Genomic DNA, 26,994 nt, shown 5'->3' on the forward strand with positions numbered 1-26,994 from the left:
GAAGAAGAATAGATTATATAATCTATAGTTGTAGAATTATTCTTCACATTCTTATGAAACAATAAAATGCAAGAAAAAGTATTTTCAATAAAATTGCTAAATAACTGTTATATTATACTACATACATACACTTCTATATAATCTATGTTTATTTCTTTTATGTAAACAGAAGGCAATCAGTGATCTCAAAGATGATTCCAGGTAATCACATATAAGCATAATTGGGGGCACTAAGAAACATATGGACCTCGTTCGTCAAAAGATCCCCAATTCGTATACAGTATGGTTATATAGATAGATGACGTGATCAATAAATACAGTTCACTCACGTACCGGTTACAATCCTTATGTAATCACTAAACAAATCACACTTAATATAATCGGGATTTTCAAATGCTTGACAAGTTATATATTTTCTTTATAGTCATAGATGTTTAAAAAATGCCACTTTCTCTGACATGTTCGTGTAGATTATCTGTAGAATGATCAGCATACCATAAGTATTTGTTGGGTCAAGGGCGATAAGAAAATAGAGATAATGCTAAATTGTGTAGAGAAGACCTGATCTTGTTCCACTATTGTAGCCATCAGAGACGGAGATGGCTGCCAGTTTCCTTCTCGCAATCCTGATACTTGTTTCTGCTGCAGGTCGGTGTGTTAAAGTTAATTTATTTCATTTACATTGATTGTTGGAGACTTTCCGTTGTATGAACCAACATATGAGGAGACATGACAACTCAATACACCAGTAGGTCTGTACCTTAAGTGTTTGTTTCGTAATCTCTTCTAAACATTGTTGAAAATTACAATATTACTCATGCATTCAAAGAAATTATTTGTCTTAAAACAAAACACATATAACTGACTTCTGATGTATAGTTTAATACAAAGGATACAAATATATACAAATGAAACATACAACTTTATGGATGACAATTTCATAAAGATGTATGTTTCATTTGGTGTCTTACCAACTTCTAGAATGCCGATCAAACAATTCGTGAGCACAGCTGCTGTGTTCAGAAAACAAGTGAACGATGGCCATTCAAGCCGGCAATTTATGCCCGAATGCATGCATTATGCACGTGCATCTCGATGTCAGTGTTGTGTTTGCGTGAACTCTTCCTTTTCCACTAACAAAAACATTTCCAACCTCAATCTCAAACAATACACAATTAGGCAAAACAGGCTATATGACCACGATTCATGTTTTCCTCAAACTTGACTTCCGGTGTATGTTTTGAAAAAAAATAGGTTAAATACTCCATTGATACTTAAATGTCATTTGCAATGTTACGACGTTTTTTTGCTCTCAGTATTTAATAGACGTCTTATGGAATTTGAGTAATGAGTAATAATGTTTTCAGAATTACAATTACGCGTAAACTGATGTGTGGTTTATGGTACGAAATCATAATCCCCACTTGGAATGATATGCAGAATATATACAAATCAGTATGATACACTTCAGAAAGAAATACATGTAGAGTAAACTATATATGGTCGTTTAAACCGCTGTTCGTCATAACCATTGACAAAAATACACAGAAATTGGCTGACCTCGTTATATGCCTCAGTTCGTTATAACCGGTTTTGTTTAAACGTAGTTTATTGTATTTTGTATTCAGTATTTCTGTACAAGAACCCCGTGCACGAGTCATGGCAATGCTTCAAATTCCATATAGGGAATGTCAAGCTCGAAAGTGGTGTTATCTAAAACTCCACCTAACTCAGATTCCTGTAAAGAGATTTCTTCATCGGCTTACGAATCAAAATGACAACATATTAAGCGATTTGCATATGCAAAGGTCAGTTAGTTATATACCTGGGAACAATTCAAGTCAAAAGTCATCTGTCACGGATGCGTAAAAAATTAAATGTCTTCCACACGCGTTTTACTGTGGCCTTAGACGTTGTAATCTTGATCAAACAACTTCTAAGCAAGAATCGTTTAGTTCTCTTGGAAGTCTGGAAACTACCTCAAAAGTTGTAAATTAATGGAAGCGCATATTGCCATATTTGTAATACCTCAGTAATCACACAGGGCGATGGTCAACGCCCAAGTGATTGACCAGCAGGCCATTCAGCAGAAATCTCACAAAGAAATAGCCCGGGGTCGAGTGTAAAACACCAAAAAAGGAAATCTCCATTCAAACATTTTTAAAATAAGTGCCCATAATTGATGTGAAAACACAATACCATTTACAAAACGGTCATATGTAATATATGTTACACTTTGGATTAAAGTACATGTGGGGATTGAGTCCCATCCGGATACGAAGGTGTACTTTAGTGCCATGCATGTAATCGCCAGACAGCGATCTAACCCACTCAGCCTTCGCTGCTTCCGAACAAAATTAAAGTCTGAGAACTGGAAGTCTGGATCACGAACATTCTATATCCCTCTCACAAGTATCAATTGGGTGTCTGACTCTGAAAACGTGGGTTCGTACCCCGGATGATCAGTAAAATCTGGACGTTCATAATTGTTGCTTCATGTGTTCAGGTAGCACAAAGGGTGATAGTTTTATCATCACCGTCTACTCCAGCGGTCACTATTTCATCAGTGTTGGGGGAAATGTCTGGCTGAATAGCGCCCCGACTTTCTTCCGAGCCAACAATAAGGTTTACAGCACCGATGATGGCTCTTTGAAGCTTCTGGAGACCACAGGAACATCTGGATCTGACTTCATCGGCAAATGGCAGGCCACCAACTTCCTCTACCAAGCCGACACATACCGCTTTCTAGCCAGCATCTACTTCTACACGCCCGACCCAAGCATCTTTTCGGGCAACAACCCACCTGAACAATTTGTCATCTTCAAACAGGTTTGACTTTCTTCTCATAGTTTTAAATACAGATACTTTGTACTTCTAACATGCTTATTGACGATACATCTTTGTTCCTCTATACGAAGTCTCTCTATCTATATATACACAAAGGACTTAATTAAACACTCCCTGTATGTTTGCAATGATGGATGTTCAAAACGTTCATAAAACTTCTCGAGGTGACCACAATGGAAAAAAAGGTTTTCTGACCCGTACGATCCATTTACGCATACACAACCCGACAAAATGATTGGAATCCATGTTGATTTTATGATGATAATTGCTCATTTAAAAACACACACTGATTTTCATACAAAATCATGTCTGTACAAGTATGGCCCTGGAATGTTTATTGTTGAATTTATTGGTGAATGTGAACATTCAAAATGTTATTTTGCGTGTCTAGCACGATTGAAGGTGAATACCGAGTGTAACTTCCATGTCACTGTATGACAACCAGCATTCTCCTCCTCATACCCCCTGTCAGCCCCATGATCTTCAGATCCTCGTGTAAAGCAGCTTCCAATTGGGCCAGGTTCTGCACAGCATGATCCTTTGCTGCACACGACGACCAATCCTGTCCCAGATTTGATATCAAACAGGTTAAGATCGGGGCTTATTCATGACATTTGTCAGGGGGTGCTTTACTAAGTTCTTTGTGGAAACATTTAAGAAGTAGTTGCTTTGGTCAGTTCGACCATTAAACAAACTCCTACGACTTTTCCACAAACATTATCAACAGGTGTGTTTGAGCATGGTAAATATCTTGAATTAGGGAAAAGATTGGTTTCAGCAAACCATTATGGACTTTCCTGATAGCGTTTAATATACAGGTATGTTTATACTGTATTGCGCATCATTACAATCGTTCCTTGCCCAAACATCACAGTGACAATGATTGTTATGTTAATTTATATTTGGTATATGCTGCTGATGTAGTGGTTTTGAGTCTTGAAAGGAAAAGCAATCAAATATTTTATAAATATACTTATATTACAGTGGGTGTTGTATGATGTTTATTTACCAATTTAAAGTGTACGTGTCAAATGAGACTGTGCAGTACAATGTTTCATTCCCATCAGTGATAGCCGGATGGGGTCCGGCTGAACAATGATCTTCAACAACCCATGCTTGTCCTTTAAGGCAACTAACGGGATGAGGTGGTCAGGCTTGCTGACATGGCTGAAACATGTCATAGTATCCCAGTTGCATAGATCGATGTTGATGATGTTCATCACTGGATTGTCTAGTCCAAACTAGATTATTGACAGACCTGGGATTATAGCTGGGCCCTGTTTCACAATGCTTAAGCGTAAGATCTCGTAACGTTTCTTGTAGCATTCGTACCCTATACTGTAACATAGGAGGTACAAATGCGACGAGAAGAGTTACGACATCTTAGACTTACGAGAGCTTTGTGAAACGGGACCCTGGAATATTGCTTAGTGTGGCTTTAAACAAACAAAGATACCAACATAACAGTGGTACAACCAATCTGTTACCTAAAGGAATGTTATGATCACCAAACTGCACTGGATGGATCATTCATACCTGCTTTTTGTTTTGTTCTCAACAGACGTACCTAAACGCAACAAATGGAACGATGGCAAACACAAATGATGACGTCATAGCCGGGTTTCCTGGTTTCGTTGTGGAGAATACGCCTGTGCCCCGTGGCTTCCTGTCGTACGGTGGTGGTCAATTTGGATATCAAGAAAAAACATTTGGAGAGTATGTACAGGGATACAGAGTGAATGAGTGATGACATTTGGTTTGGTGCAACTGTTTACCGTTATGAAGCCCGCATTGACCGCATTCGTGGGCGTTTAAACACAGGTGCCCTGCCGACAAAATGGACCATTATCAGATGCTGGCACCACGAATAGTGAGTGAGTTTTACGTAGCTTTTAGCAATATTCCAGCAATATCACAGCGGGGGGACACCCGAAATGGGCTTCACACATTGTACCCATGAGGGGAATCGAACCCGAACGAACGCCTTAACCACAAGGCTACCGCACCGCCCCGGTGCCGCGAAGAAACGCATCTCATTAGGGCATCCGGGATGGAATCAACTCCCCGAAATCACTATTCAAAGTGACTGAGTTAAAATCAACATCAATATTGTAGCTATACCGTGAAGACGAGTAAATTTTATTTATGTACTATATGAATATTGTAACATATATAATTGGAAAGTTATTACAGAATAAGTGATGTATTTGGTGCAGAAGCAATAGAATATATACTGAGTCAAAAAAGAAAATTAACATTCTTTCTTCAGGGCACTATAAAAAAACAAGAGATGGTAAGATGTTTAAATTGATATTATTTCATTGCTGAGATCTGTGTGATGTACTCGATACACTTACAGTGCCATAATCAGTTCCATTAGGCTACACCGCCGTTCCAAAACATTGGTATACAGAATGTCAAGTCACAAGAATCAAAATGCGAAATTTCTCAGTTCAATATCGTGTATGGCCGCCCCGCGCATTCACCACTGCCAAACACCGTCTCCTCATCGACTGCCTGATGCTTGTGAACACGTGGTTGGGGATTCTGCGCCATTGCTCTTGCAAGGCAGCGCCAAGTTCCTGCAAATTCTGAGGTTGGTTCCTAAGACCATGAAGCCTTCTCCCAAGTGCATCCCAAACGTGCTCTATTGGATTATGGTCAGGGGACCTCGATGGCCAGGCCATGACGTTGATTCCAGCGTTTTGAAGGAAATTTCGTGTCAACATCGCAGTATGCGGTCGAGCATTCTCATGCTCGAACTGTAGACCTTGGCCATGAGCCGCCATGAAAGGAACGAGTTCAGGGTGAGCACCTGGTCGCGGTAAGCAGCAGCTGTGAGGTTTCCACGGATGACCAAAAGTCGGGAACGGTTGTTCCCACAGAAAGCACCCCACACCATGCAACTTCCGCCCCCGAATCTGTCGACTTCCAGTACACAACATTGGGCATACCGTTCACGACGTCGTCTCCAGACTCTATGCCTGCCGTCCGCGAATCTGAGGGTAAACCTGGATTCATCGTTAACGACGACTCGATTCCAGTCTCTCTGGGTCCATCGGTGGTGACGTTGGGCCCACAGCAGACGTTGACGTTGATGAAACGGCGTCAATATTGGCCCTCGATATGGGCGTCGAGAATGGAGACTGGCAGCCCGCAACCGATTTCGAATGGTCTGTGAGGACAGTCGACCTCTAAACATCTCAGCCCTGGTTCGTGTAGCCGGCAGAAATCTGTCACGTAGGTGACGTAGGACGATTTGACGGTCTTCTGCTCGTGACGTCACAGGTGGACGACCCGACCTTGGGCGATCAGAAGTGGTGCCAGTTTGTTGTAGACGACCTCGCAAGTCATACACAGTACGACGGCTGCATCCCATTGCTCTTGCGACGTCAATAACTGATCTTTCCGCTTGCAACATGCCAACGGCACGTTCACGTTGCACATTTGACAATCGTGGCATTCAAGTACCGTTAGAACTGTGGTTTAAAAGTGTTTTTTCAATTCTTGAGGACAATGCAAACACGTGCATATGAAGAAAACTTCGATGCGAAGATCACGTGATCGACTGCACGTGGAAAACTGATTTGGCACTTACGTCATTTGCACGATGAATGGATGGGTTTGAGTGGGTTTTGCTAATGTTTTTCTACAGTCGAAAGATATGGATCCCATTTCGGATCATCAGAGAAAAAACCTTATTCATTATTTTTCCAATTACATTTTGTGAAGTTTCTTTTTTGACTCAGTATATAAAATGCTTTTGGCATGGTAATATTGTGTTTGGACACACACGAATATACGAATATATATATATATATATATATATATATATATATAATATTATATAATGCCTATGCACCTGACATAAAACATTTATCCTGTACATATTCATGTTCAAAACATAACACACATTTATATATATATATGTGTGTGTGTGTGTGTGTGTGCGTGTGAGAGAAAGAGTATGTATATCTTTATGTGTGTTTATATGTAAAATATATCTCATTTTGTTTACCTTGTCCATCTAAATCTCTGACTGTAATAAGTTATTATTGTAGAATCACTCTTTTTCAGTTTTTTGCCTCCACTTAACATTTCCGACGGCATCACAAGTGGCCCCTTCTGTATATTCGACCGGAACAAGACTGCCAACACTTTCATCTTGTCTCCTGCCAGTTCCTTCATGTCCGCCAATCTCATGTACCAGAAAAACGGCCCATTAGCCAACATCTACTGGGGAACTATGGGCGGCGTTAACAACGTCCCCGCCAACTTTGAAACCAGCACCATCCTCGTCTTCAGCAACCAAGGCATCAACAAGGTGTGTTATATAACATTAATGTCACCAATCTGATGAGACTCATAAATTTGTTCACCTTTTAAACAGTATGAAGTGAAGGTATACAAAGGGCTAACAACAAACAGGGCTTTCATAAATATATCTATTTATCATATCTGTTTTAATTCGAAATAGAAGTGTCATTTCTGGTAAAAGGAAGTATATATTTCGACAGTTATTTTCACTCAAATGAAATATCATCATTATATAAAAAAATGTTTCATTGTATAATAATAATATCAATATTGCATAGAGTGAAACAGATTTATTTTTCATTATCAAACGTATGCATAGATTGAATTTAAGTTGTTATTTATATTTATATATTATTTCATTGAATTTAATTAAGTTAAATTTTAATCATTTCAAATTTCAGGGATTTGTCAGTTGGGGGGAGATCCTGCAAAAAATGTACAGAAGAGACGACAGTTTTGTCAAGTCAGACTTCACCAACAACTATTTGGGGTACTACACTGACAACGGTATGAAGACTGCAGGAACTGGCAACCCTTTCTCCACTCCAACCTGTCCTGTGCTGTTACATGCTGATACAATGTCAGGGGCGTCGGGGTAGCCTAGTGGTTAAAGCATTCGCTCGTCACGTCGAAGGCCAGTGTTCGATTCCCACATGGGTACAATGTGTGAAGCCCATCTCTGGAGTTTTTCACCGTGATATTGCAGGAACATTGTTAAAAGCGGCCTAAAACTAAACTCACTTAGTCACTGATACCAGTTCAGAGATGTCTATGGTGGTTGTAACAGTTGCATTCGTGGGTAGTCTTGGACCAGTTGTTGGAGGTTCTGTGTGCGTACGGATCTCGACTGTCCTCGACTGTGGACCGTTACACAAATAACAAACGCAGGAGGATCGACGAGTGCCGGTCCCCCACCCCCACCCCCACCCCCATTCCCCAGCCAATATTCAAGCAATATCACGACAGGCGACTCCAGAGTTGGGCTTCACACATTATGTCCATGTTGGGTGAGTGAATTTAGTTTTACTCCGCACTTAACAATATCCCAGCTATATGGTGGCTGTCTATGTGGGGAACCGAACCCGGGTCTTCAGTGTGACAAAAGTAGGCTTTAACCAATAGGCTACCCCACCGCTCCTAATTCCATTAATTCCGTGTATGTATGGCATGTGTGTGTGTGCGTGTTTGTTCTTTGGAACCACTCCAACAGATACCTGATATACAATAAACAACGACTAATTATTGCACTCACTCTATTTGCAGGTGCATATTACTATTACTATACAGAACCTCAGAAAAATTACGAAGACACCATAATCGACATTGTTACCGCTATCAATGACACAGGAATACCGTTCAGGTAAGTCGCCACTTACACTGTAGAGGCATATTTGTTTCCGGTGCCACAGTTCCATGTGCGAATGGCGTCTGTTGTCGATAACAGGTCAAAGCAACATGCAGTGGAATTATTAAACCACTGTCTGAGAGCGGGTGACACCCAAATCACTCACTCACTCACCCTGCTTCAGATACCTGCAGTTCGACTCCTGGTGGTACTACAAAGGTGCAGGAAATGGGGTCAAGACATGGGAGGCCACCCCACAAGTATTTCCAAACGGCATGCAGTAAGTGATAGGAATTTTATTTGTAATCGCATTCAAACAGTGTGTTTTAATAGTTTGTGAAGTAATCTGAAATGCAAATGATCTTCCTCACTGCACAAACATTTTCACACCAGATAATAAACATGGCCAGTCTCTTTTTAGCAGTAAAACGTAATGTAGGAAGCAGCTGTACATAATCTAAACGTTCGGACTGACGAAACAACTTTTTTGCACATAAAACCCGCCATTGGTAACGGTTGTGAGAATATGTGTACACATGTGTACATATGTGTATATATGTGTACATATGTGCATATGTGTGTATATTTTCAAAATTCCCCATGATATGTAATGACGATAAATAATTGGTATTTAATAACAATTAAGATTGTAATAAATGATACAATTTGATAACTGAGGATTGTTCATCTAAGCTTGTCAGACTTCACAGTTATTGTTGAACACAAGTGAAACACTTCATGTGTCATATATATCAAAATTATAACAGTATAGTGATTTGGTGTCCCACAATATCAGTTCTTTCCACACACTCAACATCTTGGTTCAACAAAAACAGGTAAATATAAAGTTGACCAATGCGTCAACAACTATTTGGGGTAACCTTTCTTCTTGTTCATCTAAGCAATCTTACAAATTACATACTCTTTCAAATGTAAATCTGATGTTCCTTCCCCAGGCATATTCATTTTGAATTTTAAGACCTCATAATTATTCTACGCAATTACAGATAATGTAATATGATGAGAAAGTAGTAAATCTTCGAAACTAAGTTTCAGGAATGGAAACCAATTCAACAGTATACACATGACCATAGTTTCTTGTTGTTTTCCATTACCGGAACTATAAGTTTACAGTATCCATTATGGATTCTATTAGGAAACTAGGTTACCCAGTTTCAATGAATGGATACCAACTGGATGTCAGGATGGTCAACTTCATGCCAAATACTTGCAAATTTTAAGTTACTCAGTTCAAAAACAGTGCACAGGAAACCAACATTAAACTACATTTTCTGGTTTTATGTTGGTTTCCATTTCATGAAACCTTCAATTGCAAATTCCAGGAATGGAAACCAACAAGAAACCTATAACCTTAGTTTCTTGTTGGTTTCCATTTACTGAAATGCAAAAATCAAAGAATCCAAAATGGAATCTAGTTGGAAACTCAGTTACTCAGATCAGTTTCAGTGAATGGAAACCAACTGGATTCCCATTTACCTTGTATACGGATGGTTTCCAGATTCAGGAAACCAAGTCATTTTTGTAGTGTATATGTGGATATATATACAGTCAAACACCCTAGAGCCTAAGTTTGAGTCGAACATATGGTTGTCCCTTCGCATCCTTTCTTTATTCATGTATTTTCGGTTGTGTAGAATCTTGCATAACTCGACACAACGCTGTCGAACCTATCATTGTATGGACATAAAAACTTCGTACCTTCGCATTCTTTCTTTGTTCATTTAATTTCGTTTGTGTAAAATGCAGTATAACTCGAAGTATTTTCGCATCTGGCTTCAACTTCGACACAACAGTGGTTGACTGTATCTAACTGTATTTGCTGTGTGTAATTACCAGGTGGCTGTACAACAAAACAGGCTTGCCACTTACAGCACACAACAGATACTGGTAGGTATTTCACAAGTTTCCCTATCGATTAATTAATAATAAATTAATATTCTTGAATCCTGTGAAACGTTATGATACGCAGTTTCAAACATGGGTTTGGATACATACAGTGTGAATGAGGTGTCCGTTTGTTTGTTTGTTGATTAACGTCTCACTCAGCAATATGGCAAAATGGCGGCAGTCTGTCAATAATAGAGTGTGTGCAGACAATCAAATGAACACGTGGAAAAAAAACAAGTTTGTTTTCCAGACTCATTTGAATTTGTCTCACATTTAGAATGTTCTTAGGTGCAAGAGTGGCATTCTTCACTATGGCATAGCTCTAAAATATTTTCCTGTTCACTGTTACAGAGCGTTATATCTCCTTAATATCAATTAATAAATGTCAGTGTGCATCAGCTTTGCCTCAGTACTCTTCATGTGTATACAGCAAGAGATTATACGACAAAGATTAAAGCAAAGTTTAAAACAATGTGTATTTGTGTTACGTAAACAGAATGCTAAGGTCCCTGGAAACTGTCATTTTATGAAATTAAGTATAACACGTATTTAACAAAAAAAATGTCAAATGCCGCGATGTCCCTGAAAATGTTATTCTTTGGGTAATTATGAAAGACAGGGATCTATGCCAGGATTCTAGTGTTTTACTTTTATATATTTATTTCATATTGTATGTCTACCAAGATTGTATCATAAAATGATGTTTGAGCAAACAAACAAAGAATGAATCATGAGAAATGATCCCTACACATTTCACAGTGCATGTTCTATATCACTATCGGGGTGGTGGGGGTCCCCAGTGGTAAAGCGTCGCGCCGAAGACACGGGTTCGACTCCCCATATGGAAACGATATGTGAAGTCCACTTCCGGTGTTCCCCGACATGATATTGCTGGCATATTGCTAAAAGCGGCGTTAAACTCACTCACTCACTAACTTTTGATATCAACAATGTGTAATTGCAGGGCAAGCGACACGACATACGCTAAACAGAATGGTGGTCAATATTCTTTCATTGTTGATAAGACGAAAGCCCTTCCACTTGAACAGGTAATTGGAATATATATACATGTTGATATTTTATCCAATTTTACGGTGTGATAACCTTGGGTGAGATGTTCAACAATACCACGTTTCCCCCAATAAATCCACCATGGTGGTATGTATGTATGTATGTATGTATGTATGTATGTATGTATGTATGTATGTATGTATGTATGTATGTATGTATGTATGTATGTATGTATGTATGTATGTATGTATGTATGTATGTATGTATGTGTGTGTATGTATGTATGTATGTGTATGTATGTATATGTGTGTGTATGTGTGTGTATGTATGTATGTATGTATGTACGTACGCTTACATTGATTTATTATAGGGTTTCACTTTTGTTTCATTTTGGTTTAAATTTTTCTTACGTCTTGCAATGGTGTTTTCAGATATTCTGGGACGACCTCCTCGGCAATGCTCGAAAATGGGGCTTAATGACATATGAACAGGTAGACCCAACAGTATCTGATTGTCTCGTTTAGGAAGAGTATGATACAACAATTGCTTCAACATAAATATATCGAATACATTGATTTGTCACAATTACATCCGAAGGCGGTGAGGTAGTCAGTTGGTTTAAACGTCCGCACGTCACGCTGAAGACCCGGCTTTGATTCCCAGCATGGGTACAATATGTGAAGCCCATTTCTGGTGTCCACCGATATGATATTGTTGCTGGAATATTGCTAAAAGCGGCGTAAAACCATACTTACTAACTCATTCGAAGGCCCACCGCGTCCAGAAGGTGATTCCCGTCCGCTGCATGGCAAAATAACACTGAAAGATTATACGTACTGTTACACTGGCTCTAACTAACTGCAGAAAAAAGCATTGGTCATCTTGGAATCAGTAAGAGAAGGGGTAGCATATTATACCTCGAAAACTTCAAATAAACCGGTCGGGTACTGAGTCACCTCACAGACGCGTGCATGTATTTGCTGCCCAAGAACAGTAATTTTCACCTACCAGCACCTGTTGCAAACCTCACCCACCTCAGCTCACCTTACTTCAACTCACCTCACCTCACCTAACGCAACTCACCTCACCTACCATCACCTCATCTAGCATCACATCTCCCACTCACCTCATCTCACCTATTTCAAGTCACCTAATCTCACATACTTAACCTCACCTACCTCAGCTAATGTACTATCACCTCATCTCAGCTACCATACTCACCTCACCTCACCTCACCTCACCTCACCTCACCTCACCTCACCTCACCTCACCTCACCTCACCTCACCTCACCTCACCTCACCTCACCTCACCTCACCTCACCTCACCTCGCCTCGCCTCATATCAGCGACCCATGCCTCACCTATCTCCCCACACCTCATCAAACCTACCATCACCTGGAACTCAAGGCATGTCTCACGTAACTTCAGGACTGGCTACAAGGTGAGTTTGGCGGAGTTGCTGCTCTCACTGAGGATGTTCACCTGGCAGAGACTTGGCTCAATCAGATGGGACGTGGAGCTGCCAAGAACGGACTGACAATACAGTACTGCATGTCTCTCTGTAGACACGCACTGCATGCGATCTCCATCCCTGTTGTAACGCAGGTAGGACTACTACACATGCTGACACTTCAGTTTCTCTTGAAACACTAGATAATACATGCTTGTCTCTCTCGTAACACAGGTAGGACTACTACACATGCTGACACTTCAGTTTCTCTTGAAACACTAGATAATACATGCTTGTCTCTCTCGTAACACAGGTAGGACTACTACACATGCTGACACTTCAGCTTTTCTTGAAACACTAGATAATGCATGCTTCATGCACTCGTAACACAGGTAGGACTACTAAATATGTTGACCATTCAGTTTCTCTTGAAACACCAGAAAATGCATGCTTCTCGCTCTCGTAACATAGCTAGGACTACTAAGTATGCTGACACTTCAGTTTATCTTGAAACACTAGATAATACATGCTTCTCTCTCTTTTAACACACGTAGGGTTGGATTAAATGGATGTCAAATTTACTACATGCAATGATTTCTTTCGTAGATAAGAGCTAGCCAAGACTATCACCCTGGACAGGACCAATGGCGTATTGGAGTCACGTCCATGTTGGCCTATGCTATCGGCATCGCTCCCTTCAAAGACAACTTCTGGACCACGACAATTCAACCCCATGGAAAACATTCAAGTAAATGATTCACACATGTGAACATACCACAAACACTTTTACTTCTTTTAATGCCGAAAGTATTCTTGTTTAAAATTAGTACAAATGATCAGTGTCAGTTACTATTTCAATTCTTATACTTAGATTATCAATTGTTTCATTATCGATAAACTTGGTTTCTTATGTACGATCATTCGTTCGTTCGTGCGTGTGTGTGCGTGCATGTGTGTTTTGTCATCTTTGTTCTCCCGAATCAATCAGCATGGTATCTATCAGAATATGTTCTTCAACACAGACAGAACAGAACCATATCCGGAGTTGAACGCACTGGTGGCCACTCTCAGCACGGGGCCTGTCGGACCAAGTGACATGATCGGCAAATTCAACAAGACCATCATAATGAGGTATGTAGAGTTGAAAAATATATGTTTACGAGATCATACAGTTTGATCATTCAGCAGTTTGTTTTAGGAATTCATATCAAAAATTATAGAAAAAGGTTTAATGGTACGAGGCAAACAACCTACCAAGAACACATGCCCACTTTTAACATCAAAAGATATATATATATTTAGAACTATATTATAAAAAATGATGATATTTGACGTAAACAGCTTTTAGCAGTTATCATCAACTTTAAGAAGTATATTTTGAAGGTATTAGGATATACTCAAAGGCAAAAGCTGTTGATACATACAAGACCGACAATGAATACCTGACACCAACACTTCATTCAGGTCACCAACGTTGGAGGAGTATCTGGGAAATGGCATTCCATATCTTAGGAAAAATAACAAAATGTTCGATTGGTGACAAATCACGTGATCTGGTATCGTCGAGCAAGGAAACCGAGTTGATCACTGAAGACAATGGTGCTCTGTCACTGTCGTCACTGTCTCTTGCAAGAGTTGTATGTGCCAGTGAAGGCACTGCATGGAATCTGTGGAATATGTGTGGTTCACATCCATTTGTCGAGGCGAAAGGGTGTCATGGCTGGACGACCAATGCGAGGACGTTCTCTGATGTGGTGGTTCTGCTGATCAGGTCGCCTTAAGTGACATATGGTGTTTTTCTTTCACTTAGAAATGGCGACGTGAAATCGGAAAATGGCCATGTGAACTCAGAAAAAAACAAGCGTTCCTTTCATGTTTTCTAGTTTCCATCACCAGCTTTGAATAGCGCTGTGGGAGGAAATCTGAGAATAAATAAAGGAACACTGCCGTGAAGTGGCGTTCCCTTATTTGTTTCCCTCAGTATATGTTGTTGATATGTTCCACCTATTTCGTCTATTGCTGGTAAATTATCTCACCGAAGACACTGATTTTCAGGAGTGTGAATTCGGACGGACTGATCCTGAAACCATCTAGACCCGCCACAGCTATAGACAACATGATCAGAAGGGTGAGCACTCGTTCGTGGACACACGTCCTTATAAGGACAGTAACTTATATATTCAATGGATACCTGTTACCTGAAATGTACCTCGTCACTGAATGCTTTTCAGAGGTTCTGCCATAGATGGTCCAGTTTTTCATAACATTTATTTTCCACATGAACTTTAAAAGAAAAGTTATGCAGATACACTATCTCATCCGTTCAGGCACGATACCCTTGCTGCCACAATATTGTATGTTCACAGGTATGTTTCCAATGACAGCATCTTGATTTGAAAAAGTTCAAATGATTATTTTCTTTACGTATTTTGAAATTATTTGGAGGACAGAATTTTAATCTATTTCATAATTTAATCAATATTGCAACAGGAATCTCATTCGCCCAAAGTTAGGTGCTACAGACTGGTAACCGATCTTTACGTAATATGCTTTGCCAGAAACTAAATAACATCATGATCTTGAGCGTAGTAATTTATTTTGTCTCATAACAGAGCTTTGGGCATGTTCCACACTTTCGTAAGCACCTGTCGCATGAACAATATCATTTTTATGTAGCGAACAATAGCATTCTTTTACGTTGCAACGAAGGGTGAATCATCTTCTTTCACACATTTCCTTGCATCCCATTTAACTGTGCATGATGGTCCTTAACGATTATCCTGACGTACTTGTTTTCAGCTGGCGTGGGACGATTTTGAAGGTCCAGATGGTGAAGTGTGGTCAACATATTCTGACTTCGGTGGCGACAACAAATACGGCATCGTGCTTGCTGCTGACCTTCAAGGAAGCTACAACATGACCCCGTGTATGGCGGGATTCCAAGGGGTAAGAGATGGAGGGGTACTCGCATTCATGATTTTAAATGCAACCATATCTAAGTGAGTGAGTGAGTGAGTGTATTGTTAAGCCGCTTTTAGCAATATTCCAATTGTATGGCGGCGGTCTGTAAATAATCCTGTCTGCACTAGACATTTCCGTGATCAACAGCAAGAGCACCTCTCTACGGGAATTGGGATACGATGACATGTGTTAACCAAGTAATCGAGCCTGCCCACCCGATCCCGTTAGTCGCCTCCAATGACAACCAGGGGTTGCTGAAGACCAATTCTAACCAAGATCTTCACGGGTCTGATACAAGGCGGAAATTGTGAGACTGAATGTGACTTTGTGTAAATAGAATAACCCTTTCTAGACGATGGAACAGGAACTGAAAGTGTGAGCATGACTTAAGACCAACACATATCAGAGTCTGATGTTTCTTAAATTCTTTTGGCTCTTTCAAGAATGAAGAGCAAGACACTGACTGACAACACGAATCCGTGAACAAGCCAAAATATTATTTACTTAAAAGCTTCAGTAATTTTCAGTGCAGCTTGTGTTCATCCATTTCATTCTACGGTAGTCAGTTATTGGGAATACATTGAACAAACTGTATACTTCCAGTTCCCCAAGTCTATGGTGTTCTCTACTAAAGACCCCAACAAGGTGCAGCTGCTGACAGACCCCCAGCCCCTCCTGCTGAGCGGTTGTACCATGGTGGACTTCTGTCTGTACTATGTCTCACCCGTTACAACATATGGAGGGTGAGGATCAAGCCACAAGTCTTTCACTGAGTGTAAAACTTTGAGATTGGATAAATTGTATGTTTGGAAAGAAGGTCATAGTGAGTTGTATTAGATATTTAGTTTTTTATAAAAAAACACGCTTTTAATAGGGATGCAGGTAGACTGTTTCACAGACCCTGAAACAAATATATCCAAGAAAGCTCATGTAAGTCTAGAATATGTGGCAAGTCTAAATTTTCACTGTCTCAGGAAGTCTCGGGGCTCCTTTTCAGTACATTTTATGATTATCATTTATGATTCTTTTTTTTCTGTAAAATACATATGTTTGACCATTTAAGAGACTAGACGTTAGTCTATGATCCAGGCGTCTTAAATAAAGAGTCGTCTCCCTTAGCAATGCAGGATCCGCACTTTGACAATTCTCACCTCAGATTCAGTATTCATCAATGTGATATCATTGAAATACTGTCACTCAGCCACTCACTCCTGTGCACGCTTTTTCTATTTTCAGTCAACAGGTCTTGATTCAAGGAGAACTTGACAAGTGGGTGCCAATGTCTCCACAGAGAGTTGTTGACATCAACTTTGACAGCAGCGACATCATCGTCCGTATTGCAGGGGGAGCTAATGAAATTGTCAACTTTTCGTTCAACACTGACGGCGTGTCAAAAAGTCTTCAATGTGACCTTGGCGACTCAGGATTTGCTACTATTAGTTACAAAGCCTGGGGATGCACATATGGATAGAATACAACATGCGTCACAGTTTATATTATGACATAATTTGTAGCAATAAATGCCTATATATTTTGAGACATTTAATACGATGGCTGATTTAAGCTTTTCTATGGGTATCACACTCTTTTGCATAAACTTCATAAAAGAAAGACACGTAAGATGATAATCAACAGACCTATTCAATACACGTGAAAAAGCATAAAATATCTTTGAGATGACCTCTTGTGCCTGACAGCAGCACGGGCATTTTATGCCAAGTGAGTCGACGGTCCGTCGTCATACCTGGCTGAGCGACCTAATTGCAATCTATAGTCTGATCTATTGTTTTCAGCAGCTATTCGTAGTTTTTCTAAGTTTTGCCTGATTTTACCAGTATACATGCTTTTCTCGATATCCTATTACGCATCCTACTGAATGCCCAGTTAGAAGATGGGGGGTTATTTCGACATATGCTATTTGCAATTGTGTAAATTTTAGGGATACAGAGTAACAGCCTAAAACAGTTTTGTTTCTAATTCTGATAGTACTTTAATCTAAAACTTTTCTGGCTAAAATAGGAAACATACACGTGACAATTTTCACCCACCTATCCTGAACCTATTTCTTGCACAACTGCCGTGATGTGTGCTATTTTGCATTTACGCATCCTTTGGTTTGGAATACGTTTTTGGAGTAATACATTATGCATTGCACCAAACATACTCACGTATACACCAGTATGCATGACACATTTGATCAGATGCAGACACTGTTGTTGACCAATGTTAGCTCAGGAATGTAGAATAGGCAGAAAGATGGAGCATCTAAACAAATACAACACAAGCACGGGTTGTTATATTTGCCACTTGACCCTTGACGTTGATTTTTTTAAAGATGAAATCCGTCCTCTGTTGCGATTTCATCTCTTCGTTTTGGGGTGTGCCGCCTGCCTCACATTGCATCTGTAGTGTCTCGTCGAAAAGGTGATGAGCTAGTACGGACCCTTGGGTATTTCCTACTTCAGGCGGTCGTGCCAGATTGCTATTTGTTCTTGGTCCGCCTGTGGAAAGAAGATTCCATTGATAAAGGTTAAGAACACCATATATCAAGCTCCCGGTTACAAAGTCGGCTATGACTCGTCATTTCGGGTTTCAAGGCATGGCATACAAGATCTCTACAAACAGACCTTGCGTTTTATGTGAAAGGAAGGCGACTGTTGTGTGGACTGTGAGACTAGTGTGTGTCGTCTTGCCTGGTCTATTTAAACCCAAAACTATTGTCAGACATTATACCTGAAATCATTCACTTTTTTTACAATATTCCCATTCACAAAAATGTTTATTAGTGTATATATTCATACACAAAACTTTTGTTTATACATAGGTATATATCAGAATATGTTATCGACATATTTAATCACAAAGCGTATAAATAGATATCTTTTCTTGATGATTCTTGGTTGTGTTGAGCTATGTGGTTTCAAGAACATTCACTGTCAAAAGACTGGCTTTTGGCTTTTTTTCAAGCGCTGCCAAGACCCGTGATTGTTGATCTCGATGTACATCTCACAATCGTCACTGTGGGAAGGTATACATCGTGTACCTACCAGAGCATTAGCTATATGGGATAGTGCATATCAACATCTCTCATCCCCATCAGATAATGTGAGACACAATTCATTACAAACATGACAAATTACAAATTATGATAGGATTGATCTCAAAGATGATTTCAAGTCATTATACATAAGCATATCGGGGCACTAAAAAATTTGGTCCTCGACCGTCAATTTATCCTCTGTGCGTACAGAGTATGGCTATATACATATTTGACGTGATCAATAAATACAGTTCACTCACATATCGGTTACATCCTTATGTAATCACTAAACAAAGCATACTTAATATAAGCGGGATTTCCAAATGCGTGACAAGTTAAATATTTTCTGCATAGTATGCATTGAAAAAATGAAACTTTCTCGAACATTTTCGTGTGGATTATCAGTAGAATGTAGATAGGCATACCAAACGTATTTGTTGGGTCGAGGGCGATAAGAAACTGCTAAGTTGTGTAGAGAAGACCTGATCTTGTTCCACTAGTGTAGCCGACAGAGACGGAGATGGCTGCCAGTTTCCTTCTCGCTATCCTGGTACTTGTTTCTGCTGCAGGTCGGTGTGTTAAAGTTAATTTATTTCATTTACATTGATTGATCAACAATATATATTGTATGTACCTACATATGAGGTGAGGTGAGGTGAAATTGGGTTTAACGTCGTGCTTGAGAATATTTCGCTCATATGACGACGTGCATGCGTATGTACTAGCCCAGACTTAAGCTGGTTAGTGAGTGCTAGCCCACTGAGATACCATGCCGCAGTGAAGCATGAATACCCCACTCAGACACATTATACTGACTCCAAGCCGACCAGTCCTTGTTGTACCCATTAATGCCGAGCGCCAGGCAGGGACCAACAAGTACCATATTTTAACGTCTTTTGGTATGACGCAGCCGGGGATCGAACCCGCGACCTTCCGCTCTCCGGGTGGACGCTCTAACCACTACACCACGGAGGCGGTCTACCTACATATGAAGGGAAATGATATAGAATGAAACAACTCAATAGACCACTAGGTCTTATCTCGTATCTTAAAGTGTTTGTTTCGTAAACACTTCTAAACATTGTTGAAAATAACAATAATACTCAGGCATTCAAAGAAATTATTTTTCGTAAAAAAACTCATATAACTGACTATTGATGTATAATTGGTTAACGAAACAATATCAATTTATATAATAGCCGTCGAGAGTAATTAGAGTAATGAGTAACAACGTTTTCAAAAGTAATACAAATTACGCGTGAAATGAAGTGTGGTTTATGGTTAGATCTCATAATCACCACTTGGAATGAAATGCTAAATATACAAACCAGTATCATAAACTTCAGAAAGAAATATCGCCGTGGGGTAGCCTTGTGGTTAAAGCGTTCGCTCGTCACGACCCGGGTTCGACTCCCTCTCATAGGTACAATTGCTAGAATATTGCTAAAAGCGGCGTAAAACACTCCCTCCCTCACTCACTCAGAAAGAAAGAAGTACAGGTAGAGTAATCTACGTTTATAACGACTGACTGACTGAGCTTGGTTTTACGCCGCTTTTAGCAATATTCCAGCAATATCACGGCAGGGGACACCAGAAATGGGCTTCACTCATTGTACCCATCTGGGGATTCGAACCCGGGTCTTCGGCGTGACGAGCCAACGCTTTAACCACTAGACTACCCCACCGCCCCCGTTTATAACGAACTCAAAGGGAGTACCAATGTTTGGTTCGGTTAAACCGTTGTTCGTCATAACTATCGACTATGATATACAGCAAGACTGAGTGGCTGACCAAATACCAACAACATATTCGTTATATCCAACAGTTCGTTATAAACGGTTTTGTTATAACGTAGTTTATTGTATTTTGTATTTAGTATTTTTTTGCACATGCACCACGAGTCATGGCAAATCTTCGAAGTCCAGGCAGAGAATGTGAAAATAGAAAGCGTTGTTATCTAAAAGTGCAGGTAACCCAAATTTCTGTCAAGAGCTTTGTTCGTCAGCCTGTAAATTAAACTGACAACATATTAAACAATTTGCATACGCAAATGCTATTTGATTGTAAACCTGCAATAAATCCGGAAACAATCAAGTCAAAATAAGGACCCGTGAAGATCCGGGTTAGAATTGGTCTTCAGTAACCCATGCTTGTAGTAAGAAGCGACTAACGGGATTAGGTGGTCAGCCTCGCTGACTTGGTTCACACATGTCATCGTATCCCAATTGCGTAGATTGATGCTCATGCTTCCAAACAAAATGAAAGTCTGCAACTGGAAGTCTGGATCACGTACATTGTATATAGGCCAGGAGCATTAGACATGACATTGGAAAAAAATAGAAGAAAGCTGATTTTTCAGGAAAGCTTCAGAACATCATTGCCATGTACAAGATACAAAGTTCTGCAAATTCTACCTTGTGCCATTTCCAAATTGGCCGCCAATTTCAAGATGGCCGCTAAAATCATTAAAATGATTATGCAAACAGATATTTTGTAAATAATTATGCCATGTGATATATCAAATGAAAGCTCATCTCACGGGGATTCCAAATATGTTGACATCATGCCTTGTGGCTCTTTGAAATGGCCGCCAATGTCCTTAAAATAATCAAAATAATCTCACGAAAATATTTCTTTTTAATTAACCATACCTTGTGATGTGTTAAAAGAAAGCCCTTCTGACAAGGAATCTAAACATATTACTTTTAACACCGCACATGCATAAGACAATTAATTATGGCATGGTAACCACACATTTTATGCTTGTGCTTTTGGTACCAGACGTCAAAATGGCTACTCGTGGTTGGTTAAGCAAGACAGCTGTGGTCACCAAATTGATGGTAAATCAATATCAATATCATCATTTTTAGTTAGTAAATTTTGAAACTCACTGTAATCTTCACTCTTTGACTGATGTATCATAAGGTCTTTTTGTCAATCACAACATCTCATTCTTCAATACTGAGTACATTTTGGCAGGTTGGCAATCCTCGACATCCAGTGCAAAGCAATGTGCACTCAATTCCTGCTCTTTGACAAACTGCACCGTCTCCTGCACTCAAACTTGCATCCACAAGATATCATCTTCAAGACTTTCTCTGGAGCAATGGCTCTATCTGTCTCAATATGAACAAGGACCCCGTCCTTGATTTGCCATCCCCACTCTGTTGGTGAAAGTTCATTCCCTTGCCATTGCTGAACCGTATGGTACACACGGTAGCTGTGGAATTTAGTGGCTGCTGAAGTTGGGGGACGTGATTCCAGTTCGAAACCTGAAGAGGACACAGAGGCTCGATGAATGGACTTTAAGTACATGTTGTTGCGGTGTTCATCCAGTGATGTTGAGTCCACAGCTCCATAGAGTTTAAGCATGAACATCTCTCCAACTTGTGCAATGCCATCATTTGAACTGTCAAAATAAAGGAAAACATCCAAGCAATCCCAATTGGACCTCTCCTGGAATAGAGCTTTCTTTTCCCCTGATTGTAGATGGCTGATGCTGTATCACAGCCTGATACATATACACTTCACTTTATTCAGAATTGAAGGCCATGTGGCCAAGAGTACAACAGGTAATAGAACATTGTCATGGTGTGTAGAGTTGAAATATAATTCCATAATACAATTATGTTAACGTAGGTTTTGCTTCAGGAATATACATATCCCTTTAAGAACAGTGACACTGTGTATCTTCATAAGGGCTCGGAATTTGACAATTGAAGCTGGGCTGTAGAAATAGGCTGGAATACATTGGGATCTGCATCGGTTATAAAATGGACATATTAGCAACAAGTGATATTCGTCTTCAAGCACGTTTAAAGTACATTTGTTACAAACTAATTCTTTATATGGGACAATTATCTTTGAAAACGTTGTTTTGTATATTCAAGTTATGTGATTGGCATCGAATTTGATCAACATTCGCATAAGATCTTTTGTTTAATGCGCCACAGGAAATATACAGTTCAGGTTCAAGAAGTGACTTAAATGTACTATAATTTTACAAGAAATGATGAGTTTCTTATTTTACTATTCCAGTGTTGTATATTAATATCTATACAGCGTTGTTTGAACTCAAACATGAAGTGATTTACATCGCAACAATCTTGGGCTAACCAGACATAGGAGAAACCTGTAGTGAAAAGAAGCATTCGAACATATGAAACCCAGTTTGTGCCTCCGTTATCATCATAGGCTTTCATCATCTTATAACAGGCATTCGGGTAACTATTTTGGTCCATACGAATAATTCGGCACAAATATTTAATACACCTTGAATGGTAATGTACACACAAGTTATATCTGCCAATTTCTCCAAGTACAGCACATGATGCAGTTTTTTTACTGAGTGACAGAAATCTTTTATAGTACTCACTATGAACCTTTTCAATACACGTTCTATAAGTATAGCCCCAAATTTCACTTCCATAGGTTAGAATTGGTAGTATCTTACTGACAAATATATTATTAGCAATAGTTAAAGACATACTTTGATACTTGGTGAACAGTTGAAACAGAGGGAAACATGCACGTCTGGCTTGTAAAGATAGCGTTTCACATGCTATGGACCAAACTAAACGAGATGAAAATACAATTCCTAAGTATTTATAATAAGGGGTGTCCTCTACAGGTAGACCTTTTAAAACCATTTTCATTTCTCTTAACGCGTCCTCCGTTTCGAAAACAACCACCTTAGATTTATCCAGATTTACTTCCAAAGCCCCACGTGTTACAAAAATCTTCAAGAATGTCTAATTTTCTTTGTAAATCAACAATGCTATCTCCTAGTAGAGCAACGTCATCCGCGAACAGTAATATCTTAAGCTTCTATGTATTCATTTACATAAATTCCACGAGTATTGCCATGATGGAGATCCTCTGCAAGTTTATTGATGAATAGGATGAAAAGTAGCGGACTGAGCATGCAGCCCTGACGAACACCATTATTGGTGGAAAAGAAATCTGTTCTAGATTTACCAGAACGAACGAAGGCACATACATTTGAGTACATGTTCTCAATGATTTTATACATCTTGCCGTGTACACCCTTTTCAAGTAGAATATATAACATTTTTTTACTATCAATAAGATCGAAGGCCTCGCGGAAATCGATGAAAGCTACATAAAAACGATGTTTTTCTTTACGCAGGTACTTATGAACTAAAGAATGGAGTGAGAACATATTATCTATGGTAGAATAATCATTTCTAAAGCCTCCTTGCCCTTCACTAAGTAAAGCATTAAACTCGGCCCAGCTACGCAGTCTTTTTTCAAGAACATAAGTGAAAATTTTACCAATGACACTTAACATGGATATTCCCCGATAGTTGTTTATAGATAGGTACAAGAAAACCAACATTCCAAGCAGAGGGAAATACTCCTGAATCTAAAATGACATTAAACAATGCATAGAAATGATCAGCAAGGGGAAGGTGCATTCTTCATGAATTCTGGCGGAAGGCCATCTATTCCTGGTGACTTGCCCGATTTAATATTAGAGATCGCTTTAATAATTTCCTCATGGCTGATGGTATCTGATAACATATCAATGTTCAAGCATTTTTCACTTGGAAAACTATCATGATTTTCAAGAAAATGTGCAACATCGTGATCAAATTCAGTTTGACTATCAGAAGGATTTAAAAGATCTTTAAAGTATACAAACCATTCACTTGGTGTTATATCATTTTCATCACGTTTACTAGCAAGGAGACGTTTCAATTGTTTCCAAAAGTTTCTGCAGTCTTTATTATTTACAGCTATTGACAAGTTATTTAAAGCTTCGGCAATGAATGTTTCCTTTTTTTTCGTTATGCGCCGGAACATACGTTTGGCCTCCAAGTATTGATTGATATTGACTCTATTTCTGTTCATACGTAGCTTTTCTAAAGTGCTATACTTTTTACGTTTTAAAGAAGAACATTCTTTATCAAACCAAATTGGTTGTTTTTTCATAGATTTCATAGCGTCCCCCCTGTTGGATTTAAAGTGCTCCCCAGCAAAGTAGAAAAGCTGACATAATTTTTCATCAGTTTTTTTCAAGAAGAGATGTAAACTCTGATACTAGCTCTTTAGCTCTGATATTTTCAAAATTAGCACTAAAGAGATGTTTCCCATACTCTTTCCATCGGAACTTAGGTACATCAAAAGATGGAATATTAATTGAAGCCGTAGTATACGTAGACGTAGATTCGTAGTTCAAACTGCATGATATAGGTAAATGATCAGACACTGTAGAAGATTGTACTCTCATATCCGTTATCAACAAAAACAGACTAGCTGATGCAAGGAAAGAGTCTGCTAGACTAGTACCATTATTCCCAATAAAATTAAAAGAACCATCACTATCCGCTGGCTTTCTTCCATTAACAATCACAGCCTGTTAATGCATGAACAAACATCAGATGCTGTCATATATTGGGCATGGTTTTCTGTAAAGATCCATGTCTTTTGTGGCTTGTGCAATCAACATTACCAACAGGTCCGTGTCGTTCTCACGACAACAACAGGTGATTGGTTGTTCTGGCCTTGTTAATTGCAGTTGAAGCAATCAAGCAGTCAGCATCAGCAGGGCTCTGTTGCACAGCTAAATCTTCTCTGCGCAAGTCTTCCCTTCAATAATGTTGTAAATCGACCTTTGTTCTTCTTTGTTGCTCATAAAGGTTTAGATGAAGTTGTTACTTTCAGGTCTGGCTCAAAAATAATTTGAGATGATATGTACGGCTGAGCAGATGTTGTGGAACACGTTGCACTGCCATATCCATCACACACCACTGAAGATGCTGAACCGTAATGTTGAAAGCACAAAGGACACATAGCTGTCACATATCTGGCTGTATGTAGCATCCGTGGGCCAAGGCAAACTTTTGTAGCAGGTGGCCACCGTCAATGACATAATGCTCTCCTTTGGATGGTCTGGTCATTGTGGACTTGGACTTGTGATTTCCAGTTGATTAGCCAGAACACACTTCATATTCTTTTCGCATCATGCCTTTGTCAAACAAGGCAGGTGGTTGCTTGGCAAATTCATGAAGTAGGTACAACTTCATCTCTGACTTATCCTCTATCACACAGGTGACTCGCATGAATAGCAGCTCAGAGTTTCCTTGGACTGGCTCTCCTCTGATTTTGATTTGATTCTTTTCCTCACTGATGCTTATCACCTTATCTTTGCGCTTCAACTTTATGTCAGCAAACATCTGACCTGTCACTGCTGAAGCTGCATCCATTCCTATAGAACTGCTTTCCTATGCAGATGAGCGACTCATGCTCTTCATAGGAGAAAGGAGAATGATCTTTCAGCCAATGGAATAATGTTCCATAGTCCTTGTTGTCTCTCATGATGTTACATAAATAAAGGTCTGTTTGGCCATGCACTCCTGTGAACCTCTCTAAAGCATCACATACTGGTATGCACTGAGGCATTGCATGGACCCATTTGGCGAGAGTGCTGTCAGTTATACCACGACCACGTCAGTGAAGTTGCCACTCCAGAATTTGGCAGTTCTACGGACGGTGAAGTCCCCGTGTTCTGTGTAGGCCTTGAACTGATCTGGTGACATTATGTCCTTTGGGTTTTTCATTTCTTCCAGATACAGACGTGCAGATTTGGCAAGATGACCAGCAACATGGTATAAGGGAATCATCTTGCTGACAGACAGCAGATGTAGGTTCCAGTCTCCTGTGTGCTCCGCACGAATGAACTGCTGAATCAATGACACTTGTTCCTAATAGTCTATCCAAAGCTCTAATACCTGTCCTGCTTATTGGTGCAGACTTTGATGTCAGTCTTCAAATCATAAACAGCTTCCAGCTAGCTGTAGGATATTGTCAAGAGTCAAGGGGAACCAATATTGCATTCGCCACTCTAACAAAACTGCTATGTATGGTACGCAGCTTTTCCATTACTTTAAAGAATCAAGAACATCGGTTGATTGCAGTAGGATTGACATGATAGCCGCAGATGACAGCAGATGAGTTCGAGGTGCACGAGCATAAGCATGGCCTGTCAGCATTTGGACTACAGAATTAGGTGCATAAACAGTCGCCCAAAGATCTTCCAAGCTGCTTCCGCCCATCATATATATAATTGAACCCATGTATGACATGCTGATG

At 39.6% G+C, this 26,994-nt stretch overlaps 1 protein-coding gene across 1 annotated transcript; it reads left to right on the plus strand.

Moving 5' to 3' along the window:
* The first annotated feature begins 527 nt into the window (after window positions 1-527).
* On the plus strand, window positions 528-17,390 carry LOC124271949. Its single transcript, XM_046707119.1, has 17 exons — window positions 528-648; window positions 2,507-2,829; window positions 4,409-4,563; window positions 6,925-7,171; window positions 7,566-7,671; window positions 8,428-8,524; window positions 8,694-8,789; window positions 10,367-10,417; window positions 11,382-11,466; window positions 11,860-11,919; window positions 12,857-13,033; window positions 13,485-13,626; window positions 13,901-14,009; window positions 14,934-15,006; window positions 15,678-15,824; window positions 16,443-16,582; window positions 17,076-17,390. The coding sequence occupies exons 1-17, from the start codon at window positions 600-602 to the stop codon at window positions 17,308-17,310; spliced, it is 2,292 nt and encodes a 763-aa protein (XP_046563075.1). The 5' UTR covers window positions 528-599; the 3' UTR covers window positions 17,311-17,390.
* Window positions 17,391-26,994: the final 9,604 nt, after the last annotated feature.

The sequence above is a fragment of the Haliotis rubra genome, unplaced genomic scaffold (assembly GCF_003918875.1).
Source record: "Haliotis rubra isolate DU_JTF1 unplaced genomic scaffold, ASM391887v1 Scf1647, whole genome shotgun sequence".
Classification (NCBI taxonomy): Eukaryota; Metazoa; Mollusca; class Gastropoda; order Lepetellida; family Haliotidae; genus Haliotis; species Haliotis rubra.